General features: G+C 40.3%; 1 protein-coding gene across 1 annotated transcript in view; it reads right to left on the reverse strand.

Moving 5' to 3' along the window:
• Nucleotides 1-15,128, reverse strand: part of MEI4 (meiotic double-stranded break formation protein 4) — a 200,686-nt gene that overhangs the window by 67,036 nt on the left and 118,522 nt on the right. Inside the window, exon 3 of the mRNA XM_060030449.1 lies at nucleotides 7,663-7,794. Within this exon, the coding sequence (XP_059886432.1) occupies nucleotides 7,663-7,794 (132 nt within the window). The remainder of the gene's footprint in view (nucleotides 1-7,662; nucleotides 7,795-15,128) is intronic.

Below are 15,128 nucleotides of genomic sequence, written 5' to 3' on the forward strand. Positions count from 1 at the left end.
GGCGTTTTCCCTCTTTTGTGTTTTCTGCCTAGAGAAGTTCCTTTAGCATTTGTTGTTAAGCTGGTTTGGTGGTGATGAATTCTCTTAGCTTTTGCTTGTCTGTAAAGATTTTAATTTCTCTGTCAAATCTAAATGAGATTCTTGTTGGGCAGAATAATCTTGGTTGTCGGTTTTTCCCTTTCATCATTTTAAATATGTCCTGCCACTCCCTTCTGGCTTGCAGAGTTTTTGCTGAAAGAGAAGCTCTTAACCTTATGGAGATTCCCTTGTATGTTATTTATTGCTTTTCCCTTGCTGCTTTTAGTAATTTTCCTTGTATTTAATTTTTGATAGTTTGATTAATATGTGTCTTGGCATGTTTCTCCTTGGATATACCCTGCATGGGACTTTCTGCACTTCCTGGAGTTGATTGACTATTTCCTTCCCCATTTTAGGGAAGTTTTGAACTATAATCTCTTCATGTATTTTCCCAGACCCTTTCTTTTTCTCTTCTTCTTCTGGGACCCCTACAATTTGAATGTTGGTATGTTTCACGTTGTCCCAGAGGTCTCTGAGATTGTCCTCAATTCTTTTCATTCTTTTTTCTTTATTCTGCTCTGTGGTAGTTATATCCACTATTTTATCTTCCAGGTCACTTATCCATTCTTCTGCCTCAGTTATTCTGCTATTGATTCCTTCTAGAGAATTTTTAACTTCATTTATTGTGTTGTTCATCATTGTTTGTTTACTCTTTAGTTCTTCTAGGTCCTTGTTAAACATTTCTTGTATTTTCTCCATTCTAGTTCCAAGATTTTGCATCATCTTTACTATCAGTACTCTGAATTCTTTTTCAGGTAGACTGCCTATTTCCTCTTCATTTGTTTGGTCTGGTGGGTTTTTACCTTGCTCCTTCATGTACTGCATATTTCTCTGTCTTTTCATTTTGCTTAACTTACTGTGTTTAGGGTCTCCTTTTCGCAGGCTGCCGGTTCATAGTTCCCGTTGTTTTTGGTGTCTGCCTCCAGTGGGTAAGGTTGGTTCAGTGGCTTGTGTAGGCTTCCTGGTGGAGGAGACTGGTGTCTCTGTCCCAGTGGGTGGGGCTGGACCTTGTCTTTCTGGTGGGCAGAGCTGGGTCTGGTGGTGTGTTTTGTGGTGTCTGTGAACTTATTATGATTTTAGGCAGCCTCTCTGCTAATGGATGGGGTTGTGTTCCTGTCTTGCTCATTGTTTGGCATGGGGCGTCCAGCACTGGAACTTGCTGGCTGTTGGGTGGAGCTGGGTCTTAGCATTGAGACAGAGGTCTCTGGGAGACCTCTCACCAATTTATATTATGTGGGGCTGTGAGGTCTCTGGTGGTCCAATGTCCAGAACTTGGTTTTCTCACGTCAGAGGCTCAGGCCTGACACCAGGGTGGAGCAACAAGACCCTGTCAGCCACACAGCTCAGAAGAATAGGGAGAAAAAAATGAAAGAAAAAATAAGAATAATTTAAAAAAATTAAAAAGATAAAATAAAATTTTTAAATTATTAAAAGAAAAAAATAAAAAAGAATTTTTAAAAAAAGAAGAGAGCAACCAAACCAATAAACAAATCCACCAATGATAACAAGTGCTAAAAACTATATTAAGATAAACATAAAAATCAGAAACACGTCGGTTGCTGACAGCAAACCTCAAGTCTACAGTTGCTCCCAAAGTCTACTGCCTCCATTTTAGGTTGATCCGTTGTCTATTCAGGTATTCCACATAAGCAGCGTACTTGAAAGTTGACTGGGGATTTAATCCGCTGCTCCTGAGGCTGCTGGGAGAGATTTCCCTTTCTCTTCTTTGTTTGCACAGCTCCTGGGGTTCAGCTTCCGTTTTGGCCCTGCCTCTGCATGTAGGTTGCCCTCAGGCTTCTGTTCCCACCCAGACAGGATGGGGTTAAAGCAGCAGCTGATTAGGGGGCTCTGACTCACTCAGGCCAGGGGCAGGGAGGGGTACGGAATGCAGGGCAAGCCTGTGGCGGCAGAGGCCAGAGTGAATTTCAACAGCCTGAGGCACACTGTGTGTTCTCCCGGAGAAGTTGTCCCTGGATCACGGGACCCTGGCAGTGGCGGGCTGCACAGGCTCCCCGGGAGGGGAGGTGTGGATAGTGACCTGTGCTCGCACACAGGCTTCTTGGTGGCGGCAGTAGCAGCGTTAGCATTTCATGCCTGTCTCTGGGTTTCGAGCTGATGGCCGCAGCTTGCGACCATCTCTGGAGCTCATTTAGGCGGTGCTCTGCCTTCTGTGGGCAGACAGGGAAGGAATCCCTTCTCCTCGTGCACCCTGAAACAATGGTCTCTTGCCTCTTAGGCAGTTCCAGACTTTTTCCTGGACTCCCTCCTGGCTAGGCAGTGTTCACGCCGCCAACCCTAGTCCTCTCCCGGGGGTCTCATCTCCGAGGCCCGAGCCTCAGCTCCCAGCCCCCGCCTGCCCCGGTGGGTGAGCAGACAAGCCTCTCAGGCTGGTGAGTGCTGGTCAGCATGGATCCTCTGTGCGGAAATCTCTCTGCTTTGCCCTCTGCACCCCTGTTGCTGCGCTGCCCTCCGTGGCTCCAAACTTTCCCCCTGCCCACCCCGTCTCTGCCAGTGAAGGGGCTTCCTAGTGTGTGGAAACCTTTCCTCCTTCACAGCTCCCTCCCAGAGGTGCAGGTCCCGTCCCTATTCTTTTGTCTCTGTTTTTTCTTTTTCCCTATTCAGGTACGTCGGGATTTTCTTCCCTTTTGGGAAGTCTGAGGTCTTCTGCCAGCATTCAGTAGGTGTTCTGTAGGAGTTGTTCCTCATGTAGATGTATTTCTGATGTATTTGTGGGGAGGAAGGTGATCTCCACGTCTTACTCCTCCACCATCTTGAAGGTCCCTCCCTGTTGTATTTTTTAAATTAAGTGATATCATATCTGTCTTTCTCTGTCTTATTTCACTTAACATAATCCTCTCCAAGTCCATTCATGTTGCTGCAAACGGTAAAATTTTATTCTTTTTTTATTGCTGAATGGTATTCTAGTGTGTGTGTGTGTGTGTGTGTGTGTGTGTGTGTGTGTGTGTGTATGAGATCACATCTTTATCCATTCATCTCTTGCTGAACACTTAGGTTGCTTCCATAACTCAGCAATTATAAATAATACTGTTATGAGCATTGGGGTGCATGTATCTTTTCTAATTATTGTTTTTCAGATATATACCCAGGGGGGTTATATGGTAGTTTTATTTTTAGTTTTTTAAGAAACCTCCATACTGTTTTCTATAGTGGCTGCACCAATTTACATTCCCACCAACCGTGCACGAGGGTTCTCTTTCCTCCACATCCTCACCAACATTAGTTACTTGTTGTCTTTTTGATGATAGCCTGTCTGACAGGTGTGAGACAATATCTAATTGTGGTTTTGATTTGAATTTCCCTGATGATTAGCTATGTTGAGCATCTTTTCATGTGCCTGTTGACCATCTGCATTTCGTCTTTGGAAAAATGTCTATTCAGTTCTTCTGCCCATATTTTTATTCCAGTTGTTTGGTTTTTTTGATGTTGACTTTTATGAGCTATTTATATACGTTGGATATTAACCCCTTATCAGTCACATCATTTGCAAACAGTTTCTCCCATTCTGTGGTTTTTTTTCATTTTTCTTTTAACACACATATATATGTTTGTGTGTGTGTGTGTGTGTGTGTGTGTGTGTATGTATGTATATATATATATATAAATAACTGTCTTTGTCCTTATATGCTGATTCCATTATTTCTGTCATTTCTGGTTCTATTTCTATTAACTAATGCTTTTTCTCATGGCTATGAGTTCCACATTCTTTCTTTTTCACATGCATGATGTCTGAATGGACGTAGACATTAATGATATCATATTGTTGAGCTTCTGTATTATGTTGTTCCAGCACACAGCTAATCTAGCTGTGAACCAGCAAGAAATCTTCAAGGTGTGTTTCCAAGCTCTGTTAGAATCCCTCCAGCATAGCCTTTTCCTAGGACTGTAAAGTACTGTACTGCTAAGTTGTAACATTTTAAGGTCTCTACTGAATGCCTTATTGAGTAAGGTCTTGCCATTATATCTGGATAGAATTTGGATGGTCCCAAGCACTGTGTGAGGTCTGGCCATTATGCAGCTCACAATTGCTTTGTAATATTTCTTTCCTGAGTAGTTTTTCTTTGCTTGGCCTTGTGAAGTGTCCTCCTACACATGTGCAGCTTAGTATTCAACAAATGATCCAGAAAACCTCTGTTCAAATTTCCTGAGTTCTTCTTTTCAGGGTTTTCTTCTCTCCATGACTCCGACCCAGAAATTCTCTGCATCAGTTCTCTGGAACTCCAGTCTCTGCCCTATCAGTTCAGTGAGACTGCTGGGACTTGGCTCGCTTCACTGTGCCACAGTCCAGAAAGGGCCTCCAGGCCCAAAGTCAAGGCAATCACGGGGCTCACATAGTTCTCTTGCCTTATTTCAGGAATTGCAATTTTGTACTGCCTATTGTCTGAAACTCACTAAGTCATATATTTTTCCAGAGTTTTAGCTGTTTACATTGGGAAGGCTACTCTGTTAACAATGAACTTTATGACTTTTTAAATACTTTTTAATAAGTTCCAAGAAATTTTAGTTTTTGAAAATAATTAGACATTTTATTATGCTTTTTCCAAAAAATCATCTTAATATGCAAGTTTGAGATGCAAATCACCAATAAGAGTTGAATTCAGTTAATGCAATCAAGTCAACTTCTGAAATGTATCTCCATGAATCAGTTTCGGAAAATAGTTAATGTTAAGTTTTATATCAGAGGTCAAATGTATACAGCAATGACCTGTATGTCCAACAATAAGACTATGTCTAAGAGACATAAAGAAAACTGTAAAGTCAAAAAATATGTAGTATGACTTTAATATTTATATTTATAGATTTTTTTGCATAATCCATATTACATATAATATATATTACTGTTTATATCTGATGAAAAATTAAATCATTTAAGCCTGACATTTATAATAGTCAGCTAACATCTAATATTAAAATAAAGCTTGTCTTCTTTCCTTGTTTGTACATCTGCCTCTCCCATTCCACAGTACTTTTCCCTGAGTCCCTGTTCTCTTTCTGACTATGATTTCATGATTGCCATATAGTGATATTCCCCTAATTTGTATGTATGTCCCCTCCTTTCCCTCAAGTTTTAATTTCATATTTCCATCTGCCTATATTTAGATTACTTCAATGTTTCCTCATATTCAATATATACAAACTCAATTTTTTCTGCTCACAAAGAAGCATTGCTTCCCATTTACCTAATTCTTCTTAGTGATATTTTTCCTATCTCTTAGTTTTATAATATTAATTTTTGCACTGATTCTTCTCTCTCCTTCACATTAAATCTTTTCTTGAGTCCTTTGGATAACACTTCTTATATACAAGTGGTTATTTGTACTCCTGCTTGTGGAAGACTTATTACATTGAGAGTCCTGAATAAATGGCTTCCCTGCATTCACGCCCTTTGCCCTGTATTCCCTCCTATTCTGACGCCATCTCTTACCACCATGTTACTGAATTTCTGAGCCTTACATGTGATAGACACCTTGGACTGACTACATCATTAGTCATTCTATCATCCTTTTAGAGTAAAGAAGGTGAAAAAGCATAAAACTACATTTTCTGTACTTCCTTGATGCTAGGGTTCTGAATATGTTGTTGGCTTAGAAATAAACGCACTGACAAAAACTGAATTAGTTGAAACTGAATCACACAGTGAGACAGGACAACACAGGGCATATATCTGGCTGTTGTACCTTGTAGCAGGACTGTTTTATGGACCCTGTGTCTGTAGCAGTAGCTCCTTGAGTCAGCAGGCAGCTTCCCGGTCATGACAGCAAAGGCAGCAGTTCCTTTGGAGCCTATTCCTATTCAGCTGGGTAGTTGCGGAGGTCATTCATGAAAGTACAGCCTAGTCTCTTCTTCAACTATTCCATAGCTATTCATGTATCCTTTTCTGCTTAAATTGGCTGGAGTGAATCCTGTTATCCATTGTTAAGAATGCTGATGAACAGTTTCCTTGTCTTTAAACAAGGATACTAATATCTTGAAGGGTTACTAAAAGGATTGAATGGGACAATTCGGGTAAAGCATAACACATATTACCCGCCAAAAACTAGTTCTTGTTGTTGTGTTATTGTTACTCTTATTCTAAAGTGGCTTAACAATCAGAATGCCTGGGTCTGAATTATGGCTCTTAGCATATGTTCTTTCTGCAAGCTTGGTCAAGGTGCTTGACTGTTCTAAGGCTTGACTTCTTTATCTATAAACTAGGTAAATAATATAACTACTTCATGTATTTTGGTAAAAATTAAGTGAGAATATGTAAATAAAATTTTCTTTTCTGTGTTTTGTTATTTTCCACACAAATCTGATTCCATCAAACTAATTTCCCATATTGCTTCCTATTTTTAATGCCATGACCTTACCTTGTTTCCTCAGAATTCTGAGCACACTTTTTAAAACTAACACCCAGCGCCTCAACATTATTTATTCTCTCCTTTTCAATTCAAATCCATTTTTCAAGCTGTTCCTTTTTCATGAAATCTTTTCAGGGACTTGCAACCTACCTTGATCACTTCCTTGATCTTGGAGCTCCTACAAACAGCACCATGCATTTTAATACTTCACTGTTTTTTTCCCACTAGTAAATGTGCCTTATTTCTTTCTCAGATGGATTTTTAGCTCCTTGAGATCAGTAACAACTACTTTTTAAAAATACATCTACAGAGCTCTTACAAGTGTTCACCATTTAACAGTCACTTGAAAAACTGCTGACTGGATGATTTACCATGACATTGATTGAATTCAAGTAGATTATATAATATTTTGGAATATGTTATTAAATATAGAGAACTTAGACGTAAGAACTTGGTTAAAAGCATTTAATATTATATAAATATATATATACATTTCTCTTATTTTTTCTCTTTACCAAAACATTGCTGTCTCTGATTTCCTTTATTTGTGTTTAATTCTAACCACAGAAAGAATAATATTAAGTGAGCTGAGAAAGTGAACACATAATATGCCACTGTCAACATTAGAACATGGGAATAACTTCTGTTTCTTAGACACATTTGTCAGCAGTGACATAAGAGTTTGCACAGATAAAAGAGCATTGTTTTCAACCTTGGTTGCACACTGGAATCATCTGGAGAACTTTAACAATACCAATACCTGCGTCTTAACCCCAGAGACCTCCATTTAATTGGATTGGCATATAGCTTGGCAACAGAGTATTTAAAATTAGCCACATGAGTGTCATGAGCAATTAGGAATAAGAACCACTGGTCAGAGGCTGTTCTCCATTTATCATCCTCTCCTGTTCACTTTCCTCTCACTGCTTTGCTTTAGGAACACACTGCCTTCTTGGAGAGGTTTAAGGCCATTCCTTTGCCATCACTAGTGACACCTTTGGCACATATATACCAGTAAGGATGATAAAATGGCATTATTTTGAAAACTATTTTCTGAAAGTATCTTTCTGTAATTTCAGCAGGCAGCAACACTATTCATGTATGTTAGAAATAAGGTAACGACTAAAATATCAGCCTGGCAAAAAGAGAGGGGAGGAGAAAGGGAAAGAAAAGTCTACAGCTGCATTAACTATAAATGAAAGTTACAGTATCAAGTTATATGTACCTGATTGATGGTGCCCAGATCATCAGCGAAGCTGTTTACTTCTGACAGAAGCAGAGATATTATAGATCTTCTCAACAAGCTGCAACTTCCCAGGGTTACCAGACTCTGAGAGACATAATGCTGCACCTGAAACTAAAGATCAAAATGAATAGATTTCTATTTTCTATCAAGTTAGCTCAAAATATATTTAATGGGCACTTTCTAAAATTTACTATTGAGCTCCATGCTGCAAGGAGTACAAAAAGTGTCAACATAATTCTGGGTCAGTCTCAAGCAAAACTGTGAAACAGACAGATTATCATAATAGAAGTAATGAAACTTTATAGCAGTTAATATTTTGAAATGTGTGACAAGGTGCTAAAATGGAAGTTTTAGCTGAAGAACCAAAAGATCATATCATTTAGATAGAGTACATACAGAATGAATCAAGATGATAAAACAGGGCTTCCCCGGTGGCGCAGTGGTTGAGAGTCCGCCTGCCGATGCAGGGGACACGGGTTTGTGTCCCGGTCCGGGAGGATCCCACATGCCGCGGAGCGGCTGGGCCCGTGAGCCATGGCCGCTGAGCCTGCGCGTCCGGAGCCTGTGCTCCGCAACGGGAGAGGCCACAACAGTGAGAGGCCCGCGTATCGCAAAAAAAAAAAAAAAAAAAAAAAAAAAATAGTCTAAAGTCACAATGTTTTAGAGTGAGGAGAAAGAAATGTGGGACTCTGAATTTTTATCTAGAGGCAGCAAAAGATCTCGTCATTAAATAAATTTCAAAGGATTGTGGGAGACAATAAACTATATCCCCTATAGTTAGTGGGAGAAAGGCCATTTGATTATAATTCACATTAAGTTGCATATAACTCATATCTGGAATTTCATTAAATCTTTCCTTTAATATATCTGGGACAAAGGAGGCTTCATGGAGTATCTCAAAACACAGAAACAGCATCTGCCTTGCCATTGTTCTCTACGGGCTTAAAATCAGATTGAGGAGACACTGCTTTTATATGTAAAATGTTTAAATGACAATGCTGAAATAACTAATGCCATATGAAACTAGGAAATGCCATCTGTGTCCTTTACGATGTATACTTAACATAGATATTTCTCAAACTGACATTTTAATAATATACTTTAACTTTAAAAGTTAATCAGTGACACTAAGAAAGTGAATGGATTATAGACTTCAAAAGAAATTTCTATTATAAATCTGGGCACGTATAACTAGCTGTTAATAATAATTTTTGAAATCAAGTTATCAAATTTAAAACTAAACCCACATCAATTTATTCTCATAGAAAATCATAGTTATTTATCATTATTTCCTAACAATGTAATTAGCGAAGACTCCCATCTTTTGTAACTCTCCAGTATGACTTATTAGATGTCACATGTTTTACAACATTTTAATTTGTACCTGAAAAAACAGTACTTTTACCTAAGTCCTAAAAAACTTCGGTTGAGTATTTCACTGATGCTTTAATTGTTTATCTTTTTTCCTCAATATTTAATCTTTAGGAGATAACTTAAAGAGAAGAAAAATTTCACCATAAACTGAAAGGGACTTTACAGAATGGGGATGAAATGAAAATGTGACAGGGTAGGCTAGACTCTGGAGTCCAACACCGCCTGAGTCAAATCCCAACTCCATGCTTACTAACTTGTACTAACAACTTACTTAACCTTTTATGTCTCAGCTTACACATCTGCAAAACAGTGTCTGGGACAGCACCCACTACATAGAGTCGTGCATATTAAGTTAGACAGCAAAACTGATTAACATAGTGTCAAGCCCCTAGCAAGTGCCCAATAAGTGTTAAATGTTATAATGTAGGATAATAATGTAAAAGCATTGAAGGTTATACGTGTAATTCATTGACCCTTAAGAAGTTAAATACTAGAAATAAAATCCATTTGTCTAGAGTTAATACGGTCCATTTAGAGGACATTGCTGAGAAGGAAATTTCACCACAAAGAGATTTTCCACAATACAGCTATGAACTGTGACTGTCTCCCCCATATGACTGAGGTTCAAACGAGAGCAGACTAAGTATAGAGCCATTAAGGTGATTTAAAATTCTGTGAATATTATTATAAAATGGCCTCTCTTCTTCCTTACATTTTAATTGTCACTTGCCCTTTTGTAAATGCAGTGGAACTTTGAGAGAGGCTGACATGGAGGCCTGGGCTCACATTATGCATGCGGCAACTGCAGCGGAAACCACGGAAGGACCTGCCAACACCCACGCCATCATTTTCTACTCTAGCATATCTTTCTGCATTTCAGGGACAGAGGAGCTAGAAATAAATTTCCCCAGATTCCTCTGCAGTTAGGATTTTGGATGAGGTTTGAGTTCTGCCAATCAGAGCATTCATTTGAGAACCGGATTTAGCAGTGCATTACGGAAGAAGAGAAGCGGGCTCAGGGCATGCGTTTTGCTGGCGCGGACTGTAGCAGAGGCGGCACAGTTCTGGCTTATCCTGCAGCTGGTTCAGAGGCTTCCTGCGTTTCCACGTTCTTAATCCTAGTAGAAGCAGCGGGATGCTATCTTGGTGACCCACTGGTTTAGGGAGTCATTGCTGTAAACTCAGTCTTCCCAAATGTGCTTGGATCTATATATCCACCTGGAAGATTCACAGAGCTCAGTGCCACGCTGAAGTCTTGAAATATTCAGGGGTGGAAATTCCTACCACATGCCCAATAAATTTGCCTATCTGACCTGTTCAGGACACTGAAGGATCTTGGAGAATAACAGTGAATTATCACAAAATTCATCGGGTGGTGTTTGTAATTACACTGTTCCAGATGTAGCTCCCTGCCTCTGATGCATATTAGACAGGTCTTGATCTGGGGGTTTGCATTCACCTAGGAGACAGCAGGGCACTTTTCCTGTCCTATTAAGGCTATATTAACTTGCTGGCTTCAGGCCATTATTTAATAGTTCATAGGATTCTGAACATTGAAACGTTCCACAGGATATCGTGCCAGTGCACTGTACTGATGACATCATGCTGATATGGCAGGGGTTTTGAGGGCCCTGGTAAATCACATGCATTCCAGAGAGGGAACTCCAGAACTCAGGTGCCTGACACACTTGGGCAGTTTCTGGGTCTTAGGCATGTTGGAATACACCCCTAAAGTGAAAAACATGTTGCTTTAGATGTACTTACTATCACTAATAAACAGATACAATGCCTGATGGGTCTCTGGATATTTGAGGCAACATATATTTCTTTGGTTTTCTACTCAGATGCATATATTGAGCAACCACAAGGCTGTGAACTTTGAGAAGGGCCCAGAGGAGCATAGTAAGATCTCTAGCTGGTCTACGCTGGGGAACAACAGGCTCTACCACATGGACCTTATGACCAGGAAGAGCCAATATTCCTGGAGCTAATGAGTATACCTGTAGCTGACCCTAAAGAGACAATCACAAGGGGGGGGGGGGCACTTGGGTTTGGGAAGAATGTCATAACTTTCTTGACAAGTAAATATTACCCTTTATAGAAAAAAGAAAAACTCCTTGCTTATGCTATTTGGCCCCAGTAATGACTGAATGAGTGCCTGATAGTGGGACACCAAGTGACTATACGCCCAGAGCTGCTCATCTGAACTGGGTGTTACCTAAGGTTAGGTATACACAGCAGTACTCCAACATCAAGTAGTTGCACTAGATACAAAATTGGGATCAAGCGGGAACTGAAAACAGAAGTAAATTTTCCTTGAACAGTTAGTTCCAACTAGAATACACTTCTTATAAGGTTGAGTGATAGGAAACTTATGTTCTAAACCAGTGACCGATATCCGGTGCTCTTTCTCCCACATCCAGAATATACAGGTTCAGGAGCCAAGGTATGAAAGTCAGACTGGGAACTCTCAATATTACATCTAATGATTTATTGGCAAAGTGTTATTCCCATCCTTGTGGCATTGGATTTTGTCTTAGAGGTCTACATAACCAAGTGAAAATGGTTCCGACCAAAGGACCGAACAATGGCTTTGTGAACTGGAAGCTGAGATTTCCCCCTGGCTACACGGATTTCTTTATGCCACTGTACCAATGGCAAAAAGAAGTTCCTGTGTTGGCTGGTGCAATTGACCTCTATGGTGGAGGAAAACAGGCATTTACAATGCCATGTCAGCAGGGAAGATTACATCTGGAAGCCAGGGATTGCCCTCTATTTCTGACACGTCCAAGTGGCAGAAATAAATAGGATACTACAGCAACCTCATGAGGCAAGATGACCAAAAGGTCAGATCCTTCAGGGATGAAACTCTGGGTAAGCCAACTAAGTGAGGTTCTGGCTGAGGGCAAAGGGAGAATGTAATTGGCAGTGGAGGAAGAAAATCAATACAAATTATGGAATTATAACCAGTTACAGAACCGAAGGCCATGATGGGTTACTTTATTCCTTCTTTGTGGGTATGTGTGTGTGTATTTTATAATTTAGTCCATGAATTACAAAGTATCAAACTAGAATTGTGACTGAACTAGCATAGGGATGATCATCACATCACACTTCCTTTTGATAAGAGGTCTATAGATTTTTGTTTCTATAGAGCACTGGTGCATTATGTTTTCACAGCACGTTGCTGTTGCTACTGAGATTTGGTGGAAGTTTGAATATGGGAAAAAGGGAGTATATGAACACTGAATAATTAGAGGAGCAGTCCACAGCAGGTAGACTGGGATCACCACTCAAATATTCTTCAAGCATGCTTCCAGTGCTAAAGAGGCTAAAACTCTCTTTTAGGGAGGGTTCTGGATATAATGTAAATGTTTATAGTAAGTCGATCTTATGTAAGACATAGTCAGAATTACCTGAGGTGAAAGGCAGGTTGCAGGGCATCCCCCTTTTTTTTTTTTTTTAAAAGAAGATGTTGGGGCTTGGAGTTTATTAATTAATTAGTTTATTTTTTGCTGTGTTGGGTCTTCGTTTCTGTGCGAGGGCTTTCTCTAGTTGTGGCAAGTGGGGGCCGCTCTTCATCGTGGTGCGCGGGCCTCTCACTATCGCGGCCTCTCTTGTGGAGCACAGGCTCCAGACACGCAGGCTCAGTAGTTGTGGCTCACGGGCCTAGTTGCTCCGCGGCATGTGGGATCCTCCCAAACCAGGGCTCGAACCCGTGTCCCCTGCATTAGCAGGCAGACTCTCATCCACTGCGCCAGCAGGGAAGCCCCAGGGCATCCCTTTTGAATGATGATATGGTTCTGAGAAGATGCAGCAGGATTCTGGAACAGATGGCAGAAGTGTTCCTGATTCAGGAGATTCCTGATGATGACAGAAGTGCTATCGATCTGGGCCTGGCAGCTTTGGAAACTTCTATCTCTGTGCTGCCTCGATCATGGCAGAAGCAGCAGCAACCCTGATTCTGTGGTGTGGTTTACAAGAAGAGATTTTAAGACAAATTTCAGAACTGTGCTTAATGTGAGCACTGATCCCAAAGAAACAAGTTCAGTAGAGAAAGAGAAAAGAGTAAAAAGAACCAAGCAGAGATTCAAGAACATGTGAAATAAAAACTCAAGGCAGATGAGCTCAGGAGCAGAATGAAGATGACTGAGGAAAGAGTCTATGTACTTGAATACAGGTCAGTAGAATTTATGCAGCCTGAGGAATGAACAGAATCTCAGGGGCGCATGGGACAATATACACAGGTCTATCAAGTGTAATTGGGATCCAGAAGGAGAAATGGGTCAGCAAAGGCAGAAAATGTTTGAACAAATAATGGCTGAAAACTCCCTGAATTTGGCCAAAGACATACATTAAAGAATCTCATTGAACCCAAGCAATAAATATAAAAAGAAAAAATAAAGCCTAGGCATATCAGAGCCAAACCCTTAAAACTGTGGATAAAGAGACAAAGTTGAGAGCAATCAGAGAAAAATGACACCTTACAGGGCACACAATACAAATAACTGTGGACTTCCCATCAGAAACTAGGGTGGTTTGAAAAGACTAGATTATTATCTTTAAATTGCTGGGAAAAAAAGAAATGTCAACCTAGTATTCTATATCCAGCAAAAAATCCTTCAAGAATAAAGGTAAAATAGATATTTTCAGATAAAAAGTAAAAGTAAGAAAATAGGTAACCAACAGAGCCACAGTATAAGAAATGCTAAGATAAATTATTTTTATGCTTAGTAGAAATGATACTAGTGGAAAATTTGAATCTTCATGAAGAAACGAAGGGCATCAAAAATGGTAACTATTTGAGTAAATGTAAAAGTTTATTTTCCCCTTAATTTCTTCAAAATACAAGTAAAAATATATACAATATTGTCTTGGATGTGGATTAATATATGTGACAATTATAGCATAAGAAATAAGGGCATGAGCCAATCGTCAGTTTATCGCCTCTCAGCTCCAAATTCACCCTTCAATATATGATCAGCGACAACAGACAGCATTCTTTTAAATATCTCTCCTTTACCTGCAACACAGCAGGTAAACCTGCAACACAGCAGGTTTCTCAGCAGAGGATACTGAGAAAGGATTAACTGCAGGAGAAAGAAGGTTTCCTGCTGTTTCTGGCTGCTGCACAGCGGGCCGGCAGTGTGGATGGGAGGACATCTGGTGGAGCTCAGCCCCAGCTGCCCATCCAGAACATCAGGTCCCCTGAAGACCTTGCAAGCTCACCCTAGCCTGGCGATAATCCTCCCATAACCCTCTCTCCACAGAAACCAGCAGCCTGAAGTCCTCCTGCCCTGGATGCCTGCTGCAGGCATCAGGGTGGCTCATCTGCAGCCCAGAAGGTTCCTGCCAAGCTGACCCTTCCTCTGTGGCTTTCCTGTGACCTGGAGGGTTTCCTCTGAGCCCCCACTCCCTGTGTACACTCACTCCACTAATTGCTGACCACCTGAATCCTACTGCGTGAAAATACAACATATCGACACTTGTGTAATACAGCTGAAGATGCTCTTGGAGGCAAATTTAGGGGGGAAGCACGGGAAGAAAAGCCTAAATCAAAGGAACTGATCGTTCACTATTTCTTACCTTCATTCATCTGGAAAGCAGAAGCTAAGCTGCCTTTGAAGGTCTTAGAGATTATACTGCCCACCTCTCATCAGCCAACAATGACTTTTGCAATTTGATCTTTTTTTTTTGGACAACAGCTCTCCATTTGCCACCCTCCCCCAACAGCCCCTGGCAACCACTAATCTATATTCTGTCTCTACTCTGTCTCTATAGATTTACCTATCTGGACATTTCATGTAATAGAATGATACTACACGTGGTGTTCGTGTCTGGCTTGTGCCGTTTAGAGTATTTTTTCGAAGTTCATAAATTCTGTAGCATGTATCAGTATGCCATTCTTTTTAATGGCCAAATAATAGTCCATTGTATTTAGGAATATACCATTTTTGTTTATCCACCCATCAACTGATGGACATTTGTGTTCTTTCCACTTTTTGGCTATTAGGAATATTGCTGCTATGAACATTCACGTACATGTTTTTAGATAGATACATGTTTCAACT

Source organism: Delphinus delphis, chromosome 14, assembly GCF_949987515.2.
Source record: "Delphinus delphis chromosome 14, mDelDel1.2, whole genome shotgun sequence".
Classification (NCBI taxonomy): Eukaryota; Metazoa; Chordata; class Mammalia; order Artiodactyla; family Delphinidae; genus Delphinus; species Delphinus delphis.